The 20,176-nt window shown below is 41.3% G+C and overlaps 1 protein-coding gene across 9 annotated transcripts in view; it reads right to left on the bottom strand.

Annotated features, from left to right (window-relative positions):
- col12a1b (collagen, type XII, alpha 1b) overlaps positions 1 to 20,176 on the bottom strand; it is a 111,473-nt gene that overhangs the window by 87,170 nt on the left and 4,127 nt on the right. For all 9 annotated transcript variants that reach the window (XM_056404542.1, XM_056404537.1, XM_056404536.1 and 6 more), the window contains exons 3-12: positions 19,611 to 19,727; positions 16,425 to 16,568; positions 14,466 to 14,516; positions 13,318 to 13,581; positions 12,868 to 13,032; positions 11,171 to 11,344; positions 10,366 to 10,656; positions 9,290 to 9,892; positions 5,935 to 6,213; positions 5,570 to 5,845 (exon numbers count right to left, since the gene is read on the bottom strand). In XM_056404542.1, the coding sequence (XP_056260517.1) occupies positions 5,570 to 5,845; positions 5,935 to 6,213; positions 9,290 to 9,892; positions 10,366 to 10,656; positions 11,171 to 11,344; positions 12,868 to 13,032; positions 13,318 to 13,581; positions 14,466 to 14,516; positions 16,425 to 16,568; positions 19,611 to 19,727 (2,364 nt within the window). The remainder of the gene's footprint in view (positions 1 to 5,569; positions 5,846 to 5,934; positions 6,214 to 9,289; positions 9,893 to 10,365; positions 10,657 to 11,170; positions 11,345 to 12,867; positions 13,033 to 13,317; positions 13,582 to 14,465; positions 14,517 to 16,424; positions 16,569 to 19,610; positions 19,728 to 20,176) is intronic.

The raw sequence follows: 20,176 nt of genomic DNA, 5'->3' as shown, positions 1-20,176 counted from the left end.
GAATTTCAGAGAGGGAGTCTAGTTTTCTTACGGGTGGCCCAGATGGGAGGAAAGTAAAATCACTTTGGCAGTGTTACTGGTGTTACTCCACATCAGAAGAGAAACGCTGTCCAGCCCGACGAGCAAGGAGGGAGGGCGAAAGCCACAGTGCGGCTGAACTTTGCGTCGTGAACGAGTTCTCGGAGAGAGATCGATGGTTCTACGACGGTTAGTTTTCTGTCCTGCGTTCAGAATCTGCACCGGTTTATAAAATTTGTATCACAACATCATCACAACTTTAATCGAGGGGAAAGAAGCTTTGGATGTCCAAAAAGTCAACTTTTAAAGAATCTAGAAGAACGCTCCTGGTGGTTTAAAGACTGACCACCATGTACAGTATCTTTAGATCGTCATGAGGTTTGAAATTTGGCTTTAATGGACAATTGATTCATGAAAGTTCAACGCTCAAAACAGGAAACCACAATTGTCTGGAAAAACTCCTCAAATGCACCTTTAATTTTAATTTGGTTTAATTCACATTTGTCTGACTGGTTAGGACAGTTTTCTGGTTTCAGCGCTCCATGGAAATGTTCAGAATGAATTATATAACTTCACAGTCGCAGTGTAATCTGTCTGACAATCAGTTTGGCTCTTTGTGATTCTTGAAATGTTCCTTTCCCTCTACCGTCCTGTAAGGTTTTCCATCCCACAGCAGCGTCACGCTATACTGGACTCACAATTAGGAAGACCTGGTTCATGTCAATTTGTTGGGGTTCTTCCAAACGAGTGTGAAAAATGAAGGACTAAACGAAGAAAGCCAAAAGCAGCTGCAGCCCCTTTATAAATCAGCTGTAGACACGTTTACACCCAAACAAACGAATGAAATGGACCAAATCTATACAAATGTCATCGGACTCTACCCAGGGATCTACTGTGACTTTGTTTGAACAAATTAAGACAGAATGAAAACAAAGTTTCTCTGTAGCATTTATACAGTAGTTTGGGAAATGACCTGAATTAGATTTGATATATCACAGAAAACAACTGCAACCTGCTGGTTTTGGCACCGAGCAAAGTTTTCCATTTTAGCTCCCATTTGGTCGTAAAACGGAAATGTATTGCGCACAAATGAGACCCCAATGAAGCTTAATGTGAGCTCTTACTGTACAATAAGAGTTTTTACAACAAGAAAGAGTGAGCTCAGTGGTTTTAATGTGGGTACAGTATCAGTGCAGCTGAGTTTTCCGCTGCAGATCGCAGCAGGTTTAGCCCTGCATGCGAGGGAAACAAAGGTAATGAGGAACCTCTTGCCAGCTGCCTCTGATGCGAGCCAACACCAGGGATATCCGGAGGCCTTGCACATGCACTTCAAGCGTCCTCACGCTGAACCAGACCGTGAATGCAACACGGCGAAACAAATACGCCGCGCTGTGCCAGTGCGGACACGACGACTTGTGCAGGCCGATACACAGAGACTGTGGACAACGCGATGAAATTCCAGGCAAGCCCTCACAAGGTGGAAAGAAAAAGGAAAGAAAATAACATGAAGTAACAAAGAGAGACAGAACAAGAGCGACGTAAAGGGAGGATGGAAAGAGAGACGCAGCGAGAAACAGATGGAGAAAGACAGACGCTAATGTGAAAAGACAAAAGAAAAACAGAGCGGAGGAGAAATGGGAGGTGAAACGGGAAGGGGGGGGGCACAAAGACAGAAGGTGAGAAGGAGAGGCAGGATGAAACAAAGACACATGGAGACAGAGACACAAACAGAGAGGAAGACAGAGACAGACACAAAGACGGGAATGAGTCAGTCCTCCCTGCTCCTCCTAACCTTCCAGCCCATCGCTCTCAGCTGGGTTACATTCCTGTCCGGTCTTGCTGTTTCTCATCTTTACCTCTCAGCCTGTGTGTGTGTGTGTGTGTGTGTGTGTGTGTGTGTGTGTGTGTGTGTGTGGCTTCGCTGCTCTGTCCACCGTTACCGTTGCAGCACGCGGCTCAAAGAGCAACAAGTCCATCCACAGTCCAAGACGCAGCGCTGAGCCAACACCGCTAAACAAGTTCAGGTCCAGCTCAGTGGAAAAACCAGCTGCACTGTGTGACTATATCTTTAAAGGTAAACCTGCGTCCTGTGTGAATGTGCCGTAACGTAACTGATTGGTGAGTAAACTGTGATCACAGCTGATAAAAGATGACGGACAAAACAACAAATCACTACAACACCAAGAGTAAATCTATATACGAAAAAACTGGGGCGGCCTCTCCCTCCTTCTCCTCTTCCCTTCTCTCTCCACTCCCGTTCTGACTGTTTATTATCACTCCCCTGTAACAATAAGCCTGGCCCCTGGGAGCCTCCCTGGGGCCCGAAAGCAGGATCACTTCTAACATTTTGTCAAGTTCAAACACAGACTCGTATGAAGTGTTTTGCAGAGTTTGTTTTTGAGAGCCCTTCTGATGATCTGGTCGTCTTCCAGGATTTAGTCACAGCAATTAAAGGAAAACCTCAAACATTAGCTGTGGTTTTTCAGCCATAAAGTCATAATGAAAAAAAGCATAATCACTTAATCTGGGAGGATCAGCCGCTCGTGGCCGTGCACCAGGACTGACACAGAAATGACGTTCTAGCTTTAAAATTGCTGTTTATTTTACACCTCTGCATTAGCTGTGAGGACGGATGTCCGCCTTCCCTGATGTGTGTTTATTTATCCGCGATCCTCAGCCTCCGTCAAAGGAACATTTTGATGAAATCTAAAGGAATTTCATGAAGCAACATGTTTAATAATAGTGGCACATGTGAGAAGCTTTCGAGCCTTTTCTTAGTTAACTGTCTTGGTTTTACGGTGCGGCCTCAGCGCCGTCTGTTAAACCACCTACTCAACGACAAACAGCACACACACACAACTGGCTGCTGAGGACAAAGTGGGACATTTAGCAGCTGAAGAAATGTTTTACAAGGAGCTAAATAGGAACTAGACAATCCCCATGAGTGGTCATGCCGCTCTGTGTCTGCTGGATCTGCTGAGCAGGAGGGAACTGAGGTCAGAAGACAAAGCCACGGAATAAAAAGATATTTTTAAATGTTGGTTTTTCTCGTGTTTATGATCTCAAAGTAACAACCTTATTTATAAGCCGGTTATCTGCTTCAGTTGAGGTAAATAAAAACCCCTTTCTGCTCCTATTCGAGGAGACACGGGAGGACACGTTCTGGGAAGCTACGATTTTGAAAAGATTTTGAAAAATTGATCACATCGCTGCTTTTTGTTGTATTTTTCATAATTACTTCCTGATCCAAACTAAACTGGTCGCCAAAAACAACATATCTCCAGTCTGTACAACATTGACCAACATGTAAAGGTTTAATCATCTCTTTCTTCTGTGTTTTAAGTGATGTCAACATCTCTGGCTACCTGGATAGAAAACAGAGTCCCAGCTTGGAAAATGTACTAAAAATATTCTTCACTGTTCAGCGTAGACCAGGTACAGTGTTTATTCATTTTTTATTCATAAAAAGCATCTGTTTTTTTCAGCTCTGTGACTTGAATGTAATGGTCTTCCATGAGTGTGTGTTACATAACAAAGTATTCCAGACAAAAGGCCCTGTGGTTCCTCATCATCAGCCATTACGTCCTCGGCCGGATACAATCTGGATGAGAAACTCTTTCTGAGACGTCCTTACAGAGACAGTAAACTCCCGGTTTGCTCCCAGAGAGCTACACAGTAGAAAAGTGTGTTTGTGCTGGGCAGCTACCAGGATGTGAATAATGGCGAAAAGAGATTATGAAAGTGAAGTAGGGCATGTTCACACAATTCCCCTTTTGAAAAATAATTGTTAAACCAAAGCAGTGACTCATGTGCCCTGCTTTAACTCCCTGGTGTTGACGCCTACAGCTGATTATTACTGAGAAATATTATATTGTTACATCTGCCTGCATGTGTGTTTTTCCTACAGTAGGTATGCTCCGGCGACAGCTGCCTGGATCCTGCACCGAGCGATGAAAATGTCAAGGATTTAAATGCTTTTCTTTTCTTTTCTTTTCTTTTTTTTTTCCTAATACTCGTCAGGAAAAATAGAATAAAGAGTAAAGTGGTTCTCGTGTAACCGTGTATTATGAGCTTCCATCCCGACAACTGGACTTTGTGGAAAAGACAGCGAGCAAAAAGGGCAATTCATGCAAAACCTCAAGGCATTGCATCAATTCATAGTTTAGAGGTAAAGTCATGGCACAGTAAACATTGTAATGGGAACAATATTGTAAGCCATACAAGGGGGGTGGGGGTGTTTCATGTCAGAGAGGTGCAAGCTGGGATTAATCCTGCCTCTTTTCATAAACCGTCGAGTGAAATCACCTCAGATGACGAGCAGCTGCACCATCTGAAGGAGCTGCACACACACTCCAGCATGGTGAGAAACGCTGTTGCCATGGTACAGAGGAATATAATTTGTTTATTTCCAGCTGCATCCTCAGCGTTTTGGCTCAAGGTGGAAAAATAATAAGTGTCTTCAGAAGATATACGTAATCACTCCCTTAAAGTGCTAAAGCTAACTGCCCTTAGCTGGAAGTTTCTCCATGAGATAATCCTCCTTCAAGAATCTATGAAAGATCAACCGAAGTTTTTCATAACGTCACCGTCCAAAGTCGAGAGGGTTGTTAAAAAAACATCTCCCCCACTTTCCTTCTTCATTGTTTATCACCTACGAGTACATCTTGACCCACTTCTACTTCCCTGCGTTCTGCGCTTCCGTCTGTTTTTCATTCCTCTCCCTGTAAGGCAGGACAGATCTGACGAGGAGCGCGATGGGTGGCAGGTTGTACTAACACTGCAGGGTTAGGAGTTCACTTTCCACTGGGGTCAAAAATGTGTGGACTCCTGGCACTCCCAAGCACTTTTGGAATACAAGCAAACGCCAAACGGCAGATGAAGAACTTTAAAAAAAAAAAAAAAAAAAATGGACAAATAGAGTCACTGAGGATGTCAAAATAAAGCCTGAACTTATTTCCACTGTGGTGTTTCAATGACGCAAAACGACGGAAAGAGAGCTTGGACCCCAGAATGTTTTAGTCATCTCGCGTCTTCGTGATTAAATGTGTAATTAGATTTTTATAGCTTTTATAATCCCATAGCACAAACAAAATGATCAGAAGACATCTGCAGGCACCTGTTGTGGATCAGAACCAGTGACTCAACAATTACTTAACCGGCTGCTCAGTTTTCTGGGACTTCAGAGTTCAGCTTCTGACCTAAACTCTGATGTGGAACAAAAATCTGCCACCTATCAAACACTCACGTAGATCGTATTTATTAGAGCATCTGTTGATCATTATCTGTTAACCCTTTTGAACTCTTGTCTGTTTCATCTTGGTTTGGTTTTCACACCCTTTATTTACAGGCTTACAGCACTACATAAGCCTTATGTCACCGCATGTCTTAGTCATACCATTTATTGCAGTGTCAGGATATGAGATCAGGAAGGAGATCTGAGTGAGATCTGTGTGTGTGTGTGTGTGTGTGTGTGTGTGTGTGTGTGTGTGTGTGTGCAGAGCTCTCTTCCTGTTTGCAGTGTATAAAATGTTTGCCTAAAAGCTAGAATCACCTTCTTTGGTGGTGCCGTCGGTCTGCTGTGGCGCTCCGGGGCCGGACTGGTACTCAGGAGTGACGGTGACGCGGTAGGTGGTTTGGGGCCGAAGCTGCCGGAGCACAATCGTTGTCTCCGGGCCATCGGTGGTCGTCTCCAGCCTCGAGCTCTCGTCCCCAACGGGCTCATAGGTCAGGCGGTAACGAATGACGCTTCCTGGAGCTGGCTGCCACGTTACTCTGAAGCTGTCTGTTGTCTCTTCAGATACTCTCAGGTTACGCACCGGGCCTTGTTCTGCAACATGTGAATGAGTAATGAGTTTCACTGCTCCCATTTACCAACTTAGAAAGACATGGATTAAGGTCTTGAGTCGACATGTATACCTTCTGAAGTGGTCTCAAAGCCTTGCACAGGCAAGCTCTGCCCTTTCTCATAATGAGCGAAAATGTTGACTTCATAGCGGGTGAGCGGGTTGAGGTAGGGGATTAGGGTGGTGAGTGTGTCCCCGGGCACAGATATGGAAACATAATGGCTGTCGGCATCATCCTCCGGCTTGAACTTGACCAAATAGGACTCGACGTTGTTGGCGTCGATCTCCCACGAGGCCCTGAAGCTCTTGGCGCCGACGTCTGAGAAGGACAGGCCCTTCGGTTGCACCAGTTCTGCAGAAAGGGGAAAGTAACAAGATTAAAATGCAATTTTAATCAAACACGAGCAGATACACTGAAAACAGATGGAAGTTGTAGACTACCACTGGCTTTTGTATATAAAGCACCATGTTTTTACTTTTTATTTAGAGTTTATTTGGCAAGAAAACTCTGATGAACCTCTGAAGCTTAATTTATGAAGATACTACAGTAAAATCTGGAACTTCTTTCTTTTCCCTTGATGTGGAAACATCAAAGATCCCTGTTTGATTTCTAGCACCAGTGATTTTACATATGGTTGAGTCGGAATCGACGGGATGAAACCAACATTAGTTAAGGACAAATATTTAACAATCAGCATCTAAGTACCACGTCGACGACATGAGACCAAAGTTTAACACAACGGTCTCTTCCTCAATTGTCGAAAAAAAGCAAAAGTAAATTCACACCTCTAACTCAAACCTAGTAATTTCTTATTTGCCGTGCTCATTTAAACTCTGGTAATACTGTTCCAGATGTTATGGCCCACGCACAGCGAGCTGCTAAAGATGTTATTTTCCCACACGGCCATTTGACATTAGGTCCGGCACTAGCCTGATTCATTTACTCATTGCAGTCTGCAGCTTATCTTTCTGTTTGATTTTGTTGTTTTTTATTTCATACAGTCATACAATGAACAAACTGCTTTAAAAAGCTGGCTAACACTCTGAGACTTGCGTGATCAATCAGCTCGGTCTCTCTGTGCTCGCAGGCTGTTATCCATAAAACACAAGATAGATGGCAGAAAAACACAGATCACCAAGGATGATCTGTGCTGAGCCTTTATCATGTTTAAATGTGGTTTTGACAAGACTTTCATATAAAAAAAAGATCAAAAGAAAACAACAGAGGATGAAGGAATCCAGGGGTTGCAGGGGCTGACCTACGCACCATTTAATAAAGACGTACAATCTACATCCCCGTCTGACACCATCATTTAAACAACATCAGGAAGGCGGCCGCTGTGAAACTCCCCGCTGTGGCAGCTCTTTGAGCCATTACGCTGGATGGAAGCTGCGACTCAGCGTCTCATTCAGGCTCCTGCACACTTCTCTTTGTTGACATAAAGTCATTATTATATAAGAATTATATAATCAGCAATCAAAGCTGGTATGAGTCACATTTCTACGCTGGCAGACCTGGAAGCTCCTTTTGGCAAAGTAATTCAGAGTCATTCATTTCTGGCTTTAAGTGGGTGAAGCAGCTTTTTTGCGAGTGACTCTTTTTCACTTGTTTAAACTTGACTACCAGATGTTCGGGGGTGGCTAATGATTTCAGCACAAAGAAAGCATCTCACAGTCAGGATTTGTTTATGGATACGTGACGGACAACACTCCAGTCAGTCTGGACCGTCCTGGTGTGGTAATAACTAAGTCATCTGGTGCTCCAACCACGTTTTAGCAAACGCAAAGAAATCTCTGCAAACCACTATTTGACCCAGTTCTAATATTTCCACATGCAGGAACTCTCCCTGCCCTTGAATGATCAAAAGCTGGACATGTGTTTAACACATTGAGGTAAAAGAGGAGGGTTTGGCAGAGAAAGACGAGCTTGGCACAGGGACATTAAAGTAATTGTGTGCGTATGGATGACTGTCTGTATTATTCTGCATTCTCCTCCACAGTGAAGGGCGGTAGAGTTACATCTGAGTGCTGCAGTAATTAATTGTTAAAATGTTGTTTTGATCACCGCAAATCACAATAGTTGACAGGTATTGTTACAACATGTGATTAAATCAAAATTCTAGACTTTTTCAAATTGGTTTGCTGAGTCCACTGAGTGATTAAAAACAGTCATCATAGCACAAATAAATATGTTTCAGTCCTCCATGTTTGATGACATTATGCTGAGGAAACTGTCATTTAGACCGGTGGCAACTTTAAAACTATCAACATATTCTCAACTTTCATCCTTCTGGGGAAACATTTGTTAGTTTGAGATTAAGAATTTTACTTATTTAAGAAAGTTTTTGTAGCCTTTTAAATCCTTTAGCAAAATGTTATAAAACTAGCAACATCCTTAAAAGGAAAATGCTGACTGAATGTTGGTACATCTGTAATCATACTAAGATAGCATGTGCCACAGATTAACCAAAGCTAGTTTTAGCAAGAAAATCCAACCCCAGAACAAAACAACAGTGAAACGGCTCCAAATCTTTTTTACAAACAATTACCAATATATGGATGACTGCTAGCTCATAACTGCCTCATTTAATTAGTATGGCATTAGAGAAAACAGTCAAATGTGATCACTTCCATGCAATGAAACAAGTATTTCCAGCTGCATGGTATACAAAAGCAGCATTTTTGATGCCTCCAGCTGTCATAATGCCCCAGATTCAGATAAGTAGAGGTACATCGGGAAATGTTTAACACCAAATCCTCAAACTGAACAAAGTGTACTGAATCATGGGAGTCACCGAAAGCACCGCTTTCCACTGGAGCTGAGCTCACTGTCGGCTCAGCCACGATACTCAGGATTCTACTTCTTGACATAAAGTTGACCAAAATCCACAAAAACAATCGTGATGTTTTAAATCAATTGCAGGCAGGTGGTTACTGTGGTGTAAACCAAACAAACGGTGCTGATATGGGCCAAAGTATGAACTTTCTTAAAAATCCAATTGATGAAAGTCAGAAGCAACACCATAACCCAGATCTATCAAAGGTTTGAATCAGCAAGCTCATTTTCACAAACCCATCTCTTTAACCTTTAGGCCATTTTAAAATATTAACAAACTCCACGGTGAGTATAAATCTTTAAACTGAACAATGTGTTGCATGATTTCCAATTTACGAAAGAATTATGAAAAAGCAGGAAATAATCCACTTATATTTTCACCAAAAAGAACCAGAGAGTACCTTCTCATTTATGACAAAGTTAATTGAATCTGGTGAAAATAAACCAGAGCAAGTGTTTGATAAGAACCAGAATCAAACAGCAGGAATGTGAATTAATATCAGAATGGATCAAATGTAAACAACACACCACCCTAAATCACAAAACAAAGCACAGTGTCATCAGCATAGAGGATTAAAACAGTCTTACTTACGTCTCTGTAAGATGTTGCGCAGTTCTTGCTCGATTCTCAGGCAGATAGACTGAGTGAGTTCTTTGGAAATTCTCTGGAAAGCGTCGAAGTCCTCCACAGTGTACACGTGGGTCTCTGCAGGCGTATTGGCAATGGCCTCCAGCTCAGATCGTACGGCATCCTTAACACCCACCGCGAAGATCTCCACATCAGCGTTCCTCAGCTTGGTGGCCGGATCCTGGAAGGCGTCGGACGACTTCCCGTCAGTGATGAGGATGGTAACGCGAGGAACGTTGGCTCGTGCTCCCCTGCTGCCCTGGAAGATCTTCTCCCTCACGTAGGTCATGGCCCTGCCGGTGTTGGTGGAGCCACCTCTGTAGGGGAAAGTCCTCACAGCCTTGACCACAGCGGCCAGGTCATGGTGAGAGTTCAGGTAGAACTCGGTGTGGGGGTCCCTGCTGTACTGGACCAAGCTGATCTGAACCTTATCTCGCCCGATGTCGAAGGTGTTCACCAGCACCTCCAGGAAAGCTCTCACTTTAGCAAAGTTGGCCAGACCGATGCTGTAGGAGCCGTCAACCAGGAGGACGACGTCGGCTTGAACATCCACGCCAAGAGAACATTCTAGATGAAGAAAGGAAAAGTTATGATTGACTGTCAAGTTCTTTACGCTTCAAAGAAAGCACATTAAATATCTCAAACTCTGATCATGTATCTTCTCAGACTTGTTTACTGACAAAATAAAGACTGGGAAAGATTCCCATGTTTACATCTTACAAGCGTTGATGTTATGTATGATTACAGAGTTTGTCCTGTAAGGGTTATAATATCCTGCGCATGATCTCATGGATGGATTATGAGAAGGTAACAGGTTAAGGTCGCCCAACCTCTTCTATACAGCACCCTCAGACTTCAAGTTTGTGTCTCTTTATGTTAATTTTTAGTCTCTCCTTGTGTTCCTTTTCCATCTCTATGTGGTCATTCTTGTCTCTGTGTAGAAACTGTGTGTTTCCCTGTGGTTCTTTGAGATTTTTGAAGTGAGCTCTATGAATTTCACACTCTCTATGTCGAGACTTGACCTGCTACTTTATACTCACCCAGTGACACTTTAACCGGCTGCGTCTTCTCCATGACCATGACGGGCTCGCTGGGTGCCAGGCCCTTCAGAGCGAACAGACTGATCTGGTACTGGGTGTCCGGAGAAAGGTCTCTGACCACCACAGAGGTCTGAGACGGGCCCACGTACAGCTCCTGCCGCTTGCTGCCAGCCATCATGGGATTCATCTGCACCTTATACCCGGAGATGTCCCCGATGGAGGGGTCCCACACGACCCGTAAGGACTTTGAGGACACCTCCAGGACTTGGAGGTTAGAGGCTGGCTCAATGACTGCAAAAAATCAGATTCAGAATCAGACATAAATGAAAAGAAAAAACATTTCTGAGAACTTACTTTTTGCAATATAACATACTGTACAAGATTTTCTGAGCTGTACTGTATTGTAATTAAGGTGAGCGGCGTCATCTTGCAACAGCACAAACAAACAACATTTGGGTGCATGAGGACACAAACATCAGTTTAAGATGTGAAGATTGACACCACACAATATGAAACTGGAAGCAGAAGACTGTTAGCTTAGCCTAACAATGAGACTCGGGGGGGAAGCGGCGCCGGGCTCTGACCAAATGTTTACAGATTAAACAAACGAGGTATAACTTGTGAATCAGTGAGCTTTGGTTAGTGAGCTTTGGGGGCGTTGGTAGGAGGAGGCCTGTTATCTCTGGACAGAGTCAGGCTAACTGTTTCCCCCTGTTGTCATCGATATTCTCATCTAAGTCTTATTATATATACTTTGCTTTAACATCATGTGCAAAGTGACAGGAGGATGGCAGGAACGTCTCACCTTCCTCTCCGCTGACGAGTGAGCTGAGTTGATCGTCAACACCAGCACACACCTGAGTAATGAACTCTTTCTGCACATTCTTGATCAAGTCGAAGTTGGCGACATTAAAGATGTGATTTCTGTAAGGAGCGGTGGCCATCAGCTTCATCTCAGGTTCGTCGGCCTCTTTGACACCTTAAAAAAACGGACCAAGAAAAATAAAAAACATCAAAGTTGTGGTAAATTCAGAGGAAATTACACTTTTTGAAAAGGTGGAAAACGCTGTCAGTGCCTGCCAAATGTGTGGATGTTTTCTCATCGTGAGCTCGGAGGCGACACCTGTGAGGATTACCGTTTCAGAGGTAACAGGTGTAGCTGCTCCAGGTCAATAAAGACGCAAAGTGAAACATTGGTTTTCCACATTAGCGCATTAAAAGTTCTCCAACTGGATTCATCATCAATCAACGAGTAAAAACAAAAACAAAAAAACAAACACTTTCTTTATTCTACTCTGGCTGGAAAGTGCGACAACACGGGCAGTAAATATGAAACTGGCTGGGTTCCATTTCCAGACTGGCGGGTTTTACGATCCTGTATTCCTTCTGTAACATCTTGACAGAAAAAGACTGTAACCCCTTTTTTTTCAAAGCAAGTATTACTCTGAACTCCCTGATCCACAGAGGTGGTCGCTCAGTTGGTACTTTACTCATTTTTTGAGACTTTTTTAATTTTCTGCTACAACATTTCAGATGGAAATATTGCACTTTTTACACGACTACATTTATCTGACAGATAGAGACACTGGTCATTTTGCATATTCAAATTTTTCCATGAGATTTGTGGATGACATAAGATCAAAAAAGTATTGCTTATATTGCTCTCTTTCTCTTTTTTCTTACCCTCTTTACTTCCTTCTTTCCTTGTTTCCTTCCTTCAGCTTTATTTCTTCGGATTTAGTGCTAAAACTTTTTTTATATATCATATAACCATAATGAGTTCTTCTGCATTTGTTATAGTTCGTTACATTTAAAGTAAGTTTTGTCAGATGATACTCTTGTACCTAAGTAATAGTTTGGATATAATTAAGTGTATTTGCTTTGTGATATTGCTACTTTTTCTTAAACAAAGGATCTGAAAACTTCTTCCACTGAACGTTGATACTTTTCACAACTTGTGTAAAAATTAATTTTAGCTGAGAGGAAGTCAAGCTGTTGTGTGGTTTGAGAAAACCCTTCCACCCTCATCCTATTAAAATCCTCTTAAAGCCTGGATAAGCTCCAGAAAAATGATCAAAGCTATGTTTATTTTTTGAGGAGCAGTAGACATTTACAGTGCTACTCGTGCATGATACCAGCTCCTCCTGCAGAACCTGGGGGGATATTTTATGTCTAGCAAAGTACTTTTCTATCAGCGACCCGTTTTCACTGACTGTAAAAGATGAGCTGTTATTATTCTTTAACCACCAGCCCACTTTAACACCATAGCAACAGCCCACTTTCTCCATCCTCAGTCCGTGGAAAGTCTGACAGTGAAGCCAGAGCATAAACATACATAAAACTTGCTATCACTCGCTTGTAATGTTAATGATGTAGGAATTTAACCTTGTTCCATTATTATGTCATCACAGGTTGCTTTGGTTGTGAACAACAGTTAAAAGCATTAAATACGGATGGAAAATGTAAGATGTGGAATGTAATAAACTTGTTCTGGCTGCATACCGAGGACAAAGATCTCCACCCCTGTGCTCCTGAGCTGCTTGGCGTAACTCTCCACTGGATCCTCAGATGTGCCATCTGTGACGATCACCAGCACTTTGGGAAAACCCATCCTGGCGCCGGCCGCCTCGGTGAAAGCGTTTTTCAGGATGTAGTTCAGGGCATCGCCTGTAGCGACGAGACAGACAGATTTTACTCAACTGGGATTAAGTTTCTAACAATGCACAGCCAGAAGGTGTCTGCACACACAGAGTAGGTTTATCACCTCTTAATTACATTCACTACGCAGTAACACGACCTGACCGAGCTGTTGATGGTTTCTTCACTTCTAAAGAGGTTTGTGAAATGTATCAGTGTAATGTGAATATGAAAATGTGAAGGAAAAGGGAGAGTAAAGGAAGTATTCTTAGATCTTAGATACAGAATAATGAGAAAAAAACAAAAACAGCGTACCTGTCATGGTGTTTCCTCCTTTGTACGGCAGTGTGCTGATGGCCCGCAGCAGCGCCGGTCGTGTCATGTGTTCCTTCAGGTTAAACTCTTGTCTGGGGGTGTCGCTGTACTGAAACACCCCCACGCGGGTTTTGTCCGCTCCGATCTGGAAGGCTCCGGCCACCGCCGAGATGAAGTTGCGGATATATTTGAAGTTCGGCCTGCCCACGCTCCAGGAGCCATCCACCAAAAACACCACATCGGCGACAGCGCTCACAGAGCATTCTGGGAAAAAGTTTAGGAGGGAAAGCAAGTGATGGAGAAGACAATAAGGAGAGACAGAAGAAGAAACAAAACAGATATTGCAGGAAATTAACAATGAAAAAAAAAATATATATATATATATATTTAGTCATGGGTTTGCAGAATCGAGGCTACAACATTCTTAGAAATGTACTGCACATGCTCAGTGTTTATGTTTTATTTGATCAAACCTCGGTATCACTCAAATCAACTCAGTGTGTTTAAAGATCATTATCCTGTTTGGTTGTTTAAGAAGCCTGAGACAACTGTTCGGTCGCACTGGATATTGATTGAAACTGTTCAGTTATAGGTAGAAGCAGAAGAATCTCTGCTCTGCTTTCTGGGAGTTTCCTCGTGACTTTTCCTCTCATGAAAAGAAGGAAAAATCAGCACAAGCTCGTCATCATCTGCAGAACGGGGCCAGGGCGGCAGCAGCAGCGCTCTTGTAAATCAGCATCTGTAATGGTTTCCACTTCTCTCAGCACTTCAGGGCTGGGCTCCTCGCAGCTCGCTCCCCCCCGAGCTACAACAGCAGCCTCCTGCCACGCCCACGACCCCCCTCCCACCGAGCATGTGCAGCTTCCTTCACATTGGCATAATTGGCCGGCAGGGGACCAAACCGATGACCAAATACTTCTGAGATTTATGGGGGCCTAATTTTGATTATTCCTATACAATGGGGTGTTGTGTGGTTGGAGCCTCCCTTCGCTGCTGAGCTCAGGCCGATGGACGCCGCCCAGCAGCCAAGGAGAAAACTCGAGAACAAAAAGTGGGAAAGTCGAGGAGGTACAGCAGCGATTTAAACGGGAAGGAAGTAAGACACCCCGTCAAATTAAGATTTAAAATAAACAAACAAAAGGACTTACTGACTGAATCTGTAGGGTCTGGCTTCTTGGATGGTCTGCCACCTGACTCAACTGAAAAACAAGAAAACAATCATATAATTAAAAAAGTTAGAGACAATTCAGATAATGTGTTCTGTTTGAAAGTGTCCTAACCCTAAAAACCCTAAAGACTCATTTAACGTAATTATTCAGACTTTTCAGATTGGAATAAAACTCTTTCTGTTTCCATGCATCATCTGAATGTTCCTTGAGCAGCATTTCCTCTTCATAGATACAACCAACAACACAAAACCCAAATGGCGAAACTAACAGGTTGATGTCATTGTTTCTGACAGATTTCCAGGGAATCTGTCAGAAACAGTGTCATCAGAGTGTCATCAGAGTATGTGGCGGTGCCAAGAAGGCGTCCCCGTCACTACCGCCATGACATTAGTGAAGACCTCAGCCGCTGCTGGAAATCTGGGTCACTACTCATCCAGTGATGCATATGTAATGTCAAATGAGAATTTAACTTTTTACAGAACTTGTGTGTCTTTTAAGCTGCTAAAACTGCACTTGTCTTATCTTCCCTTATTGTATCTGCAGTTGGAGGACTGTATGCATTGCTTCTACATCCAATATTTCTCAGAAAAAAAGATCAAAATTTAAAAAAAAAAGCAAGAAAAGTAAACATAACTGTGTGCAACAGTTTTACCGTCTCATACCTTTAATTATCTTGTGACTCATCATTTTTTATCTTGAAACCTCCCGGCAGGTCCTGACCTGCTGGTTTGGGAGCAGAGATCCCAACCACTTCTATGTTTTATAAAAGATTTATATTTTGAAAAAAAACGCCTTTTAAAATTCTATTGTTGATGTCTTGTTGCTCATGTGTTTTCATTTGTCTCATTTTTGCTTTTGATTTATGCCGTCAGTGATGAAGCCAAAGAGTTATTTTCCGCATCGTGGAATATAAATTTCCCAACTTACTGTCTAAGTGTCTATCTCATTTTGTCTCGATAAAAAAAAGTCATTCAAAAAGTCCACAGCTGCTTCAGATACTGAGGTACACCTTGGAAACAGCAGCTGAGAAAACAGTCTCACCACTAGGACCATTTAGAAATTTCTCTGGAGCTTTTACATAATCTTCATCAGCAGATGGACTTTACCCAGTTACCATGGATTCAATTTTTTTTCCCAGCATTTTAAAGACTTCTCATCCATGTTGTCTTAAAATCCCAATAGTCCCTTTTGGTAAATATAAAAGAAGTCTGATTATTATTTTCTTAAAATTTGATTTAATTTTACCGGTCAAATCTAAAACAATGGGGGTTTTTCCCCACACAGTTTCAGACTGCAGGAAACACTTCACAGCAGGAATTAGTAGGTTCCCTGATGCAGAGTTACTGTCCTCTTCAGTCTACAGCTTTCAAATTTTTGCACTGCTAAAAAACTGGCTTCACCGATTTTCAGTGGAGTTTGTGGTAAAACTGTTTTGTTGACTGTTGTCTCCAAAGAAATGACAAAATCCCAAATTTTAGATCATAATCTTTAGTCTCACAAAATGTCACATAATTTTTATCTCCTGGTGAATATTAACTATGAACTCTGCGGTGATCGCTTTCTCAATAAACTACATTTATTTGAAAGATTCTCATCCTGAGCTGAACTTGTAAAAACAAAATCATAAAAATGAAAAAGTGCAGAGGGTGAGCAAAATACAGAAAACAGATTTCTTCGTTAAGACTGTTCTTGGAGATGTTGTTTTATTTAGACTATACTATGTTGACAGATGTTTCTCTTATTTTGTCCACTCAGTGCAAAGGGCCCTTAGCAATGAGTTTGGTTTTTAGATTAAAGTAGATCATCATCATGGTGACTTCCTGCCAAAACGCACCAGCTGCAGACAAACTTTACCAGATTTGGTTAGACGTCTGGTGCTAATCTACACACACACACACACACACACACACACACACACACAGAGAGATAGTGACTCACGTGTGATCTGGCCGGTGATGGGTAGACTCTCCTCTGATCCGGCGTATGCAGATATCGTTACGGAATAATCCACATTCGGAGTCAGGTCTGAGATGGAGGTCTTAGTTGCAGATGCAGGAAGAGTAAATTCTTTTGTTGGTTCATCTACAAGAATGCACAAAGTCAGAGGGAAGCCATTAGGAAACTATTACATTACTTCATTTCTCCAAGAGTCAAAACAGGGCTTCAAAACGAACCTGATTCTTACTATTGACCTGAGGACTGGAAGAGCCGTGTAAACACACAACAATGTGATTCAATTTAATGAAAACTTTCCGCATTAGTATGAATCAAAACACATTATTCCAACTCTTAAATACTCTTAAATCTTCCATTAAGACTATAATTAAAATGCTTCAGCTTCAAATAGTCATGAAATCTTTATTAGATTTCCGATGCCTGTTGTGTGAGTTTACAGGATTATTTATGTGAAAAGACCCATTTAATGTTTACAAAGCCCATTAAATAACACCTTGTGCCTTCACTTGTACTCAATGTGACAGTTAAAAATACTTTCTTTCTCGTTTTAAAGTAACTTTAATTAATTTAATTGACAGACAGGGAATTACGTTGTGGTTTATAGGCAAAGACTTGTCTTTTAAAAAAAACCCTAAAGTGACAAATAAACGGTTAAATAAAGGGATTGAGGTAGTTTTGTTGGCAGGTTCTTGTCTACCAAAAGTTTTCATTGTGGTTTTAAATAATTGCTTAAACGTTAAAGGAATACTTTTCTTTTCAGGAATTAGACGGGAAAATCAATATAAATCTGTTTGTGCTTTAAGTATTAAGATGGAATCAGGAGGTGGTTAGCTTAGCATAAAGGCTGGAAGTAGAGGGAAGCAGCTAAAGTCCAAAGTTCAAAAATACACTTACTAACACACTGTTCCATGTTTGTTTAATTAGCAAACAAACAAAAATATCAAAGCAACGATTTGTGGTTGTAGGGAGCGTTACATGTTGGATCTATTTCTTGACATGTATATATCCCCACATAGAGAAATTTGTATGTTTCAGTTAGTGATATTCATGTGGTCAAGAGTGCCAGGGAAATACCCAGTTAATCTTACATCTAACATCTAACCAATGTTATTTGGTCATTTAGTGGAATGTTATTGACAATACATTTTGTAATTTGAGGTATATTGTGGTTTTTGTGAAATGTAAATTTAAAGTCCACCCATTTTATGACATTATTAAAAAGCATTTTAATTAAGTGTCAGGTCAGATTTGTTGTTGTTCCATATGACTTATTTTACTCTTCAGTCTAAAAAGGTCAATTACTAGCAAGCTAATGTTAGTTTTGTCAGCTGGCTAGTTCAGTTAGCCTAAACTGCATAGAGATTACACCTGGCAGTTTAAAAATTTAAATTTGGATATCAAATTTTTTCTGTCAGTTAGTTAGTTGGTTTAGCTAAGAGTACCTAACTGTTACACTTTGCCATTAATGAATGTAAATATGCAAGCTAATGTTAGTTAGGTCAATTAACTAGTTGTTATCTAACAGTATGTAACAACTGATTGCAGTTGTTGAATTAAAATGTGTAAGCTAATGTTAATTCTGTTGTTTGGCTAGTCCAGTTGACTCACTGTAAGTAGCAGTTACTAAATGTAAATATGCAAGGCACATTAGTTATCTCAGTTAGCTAGTTTGTTTAGCTAACGGTACTTCACTGTGACAACTAGCAGCTACTACATTTACATTTGTAAGCTAATATTAATCAATGTAAATTCAGTTAACTAATAATACATAACAGTTACACCTAGCAGTTACTGAATGAAAATATGCAAGCAAACGTTAGTTCTGTCACTTAACTAGTTTAGTACGCACCTGTTACACCTGGCAGTTAATGAATGAAAATATGCATGCTAATGTTAGTTCTTTTAGCTAGCTAGTACCGTGAGCTAACTATACTGAACAGTTACACCTCACAGTTAATGAATGTAAATATGCATGCTAACTTTACCTAGCAGTTACTGACTGACAATATACAAGCAAACGTTTGTTTTGTTGCTTAACTAGTTCAGATAACTAACTGTACGCAACCGTTACACCTGGTAGTTAATGAACATAAACATGCAAGCTAACTTAAGTTCTGTCGGTGAGCTAGCTAGCAATTAGCACAGCTACGTAATAGTTACACCTAGTGGTTACTGACTGAAAGTATACAAGTAAACGTTAGTTCTGTCGCTTAACTAGCTCGGATAACTAACTGTACGGGGCGTTACATCGGGCAGTTAATGAGTGCAAACTACTGTTAGTTAATTTAGTTAGCCAGTTCGGTCAACTAACTGTACGTAACAGTTACACCTCACAGTTACTGAATGTGAACATGCAAGCTAACGTTAGTTCAGCAAGTTAGCTAGTTTGGTGAATTACCTGTACGTAACAGTTACACCTCACAGTTACTGAACGTATAGAAGCTAATATGAATTATCATTATTATGCAATCTAACGTAAGTTCTGCCACTTAACTAGTTCAGATAACTAACTGTACACAACCGTTACACCTGGCAGTTAATGAATGCAACTATGCAAGCTAACGTTAGTTCTGAAAGCTAACTTAAATTCTGTCAATGAGCCAGTTCATTTTGTTAAGAGTGCTTACCCGTCATTATTATTTATATTATTAAATGTAACTGTAAGCTAATATTAGTTCCGTCAGGTAGCTAGTTAGTAATTAGTTCCGTTATGTAGCAGTTACATAAAGCAGTTACATAGATGAAGACTTGGTTAAGTTGGCAGCACACTATTGTCTAAAATATTATGCTGTAGCATTTAGATTTCTCTTCAGTGGAATTAAGTGCAAACCCTGGATGTTAAAGTTATTTTGAGTGAAATGTGGAGGCAGCTGATGTGACATCTTTTTCAAAAACCATCTCAGCTGTTAAATTAATGTTCCATTGGCTGTTGACTGGCAGCACACCCAGCTGACAATTACTGTTATCCAAACATAATGTTTTTTTCTTTCTCCCCCGTCAGTTTTTATCATTAGAGCTGCCAGGGCCAAACGTGTGTCTGCACAAATCTTCAGATAATTGCGGGGAGTGTCTTGTCTTGCCAGGCACAGCGATGTGTTAGAGAGTTTACAACACCTGTAATGTTATGGGCTCTGCAGGACAGAACTCGCAGGTTTAATGAGCACCCACCTGTGTCTGAGGTCACTTGTATTCTGTAGCCCTGTATCCTTGACTGTGGTCTGCTCCAGATCATTTGCACTGTGTTCTCATTTAAAATCTTAAACCTCAAATCTGATGGAGGGTTGACTGTGAAGAGAAAGCATCAACACAGTTAATCCCGCAGCTTTAGCACGTGAATGTATTGTAATGTTGAATATGACAGGATTTTCCCAACAGTCAACACTTCCAGGGTGAAGTAAGACAAGTTCACTGTTGGAGCAAACAACACGAGACAATCCCAAACTACAGATGTGAGGGAAGCCATTTTGGAAAAATGACTTTTGTTTGAGCTTGTTTGGCCAGTGGCCACAGTCAACAACTCAAGCAACAACACAGTGAGACAACAAACACAACAAAACAACAAAACAACAACACACTCCCTAAGTTTAGAACATTTAAGAAATAAAACAAACAAGGCGGGAAGATCAAAAATTAATTTTGGCTGTGACCAGGTCTGTGGAAGGTTAAAACAGGCCGATTTGAAATCAATGAGCACCTAATACCTAATTGTAATTGGTATTTAGTTGTAATCACTA

Source organism: Seriola aureovittata, chromosome 19, assembly GCF_021018895.1.
Source record: "Seriola aureovittata isolate HTS-2021-v1 ecotype China chromosome 19, ASM2101889v1, whole genome shotgun sequence".
In the NCBI taxonomy this organism is placed as follows: Eukaryota; Metazoa; Chordata; class Actinopteri; order Carangiformes; family Carangidae; genus Seriola; species Seriola aureovittata.
This window is presented reverse-complemented; position numbering and strand designations above follow the sequence as displayed.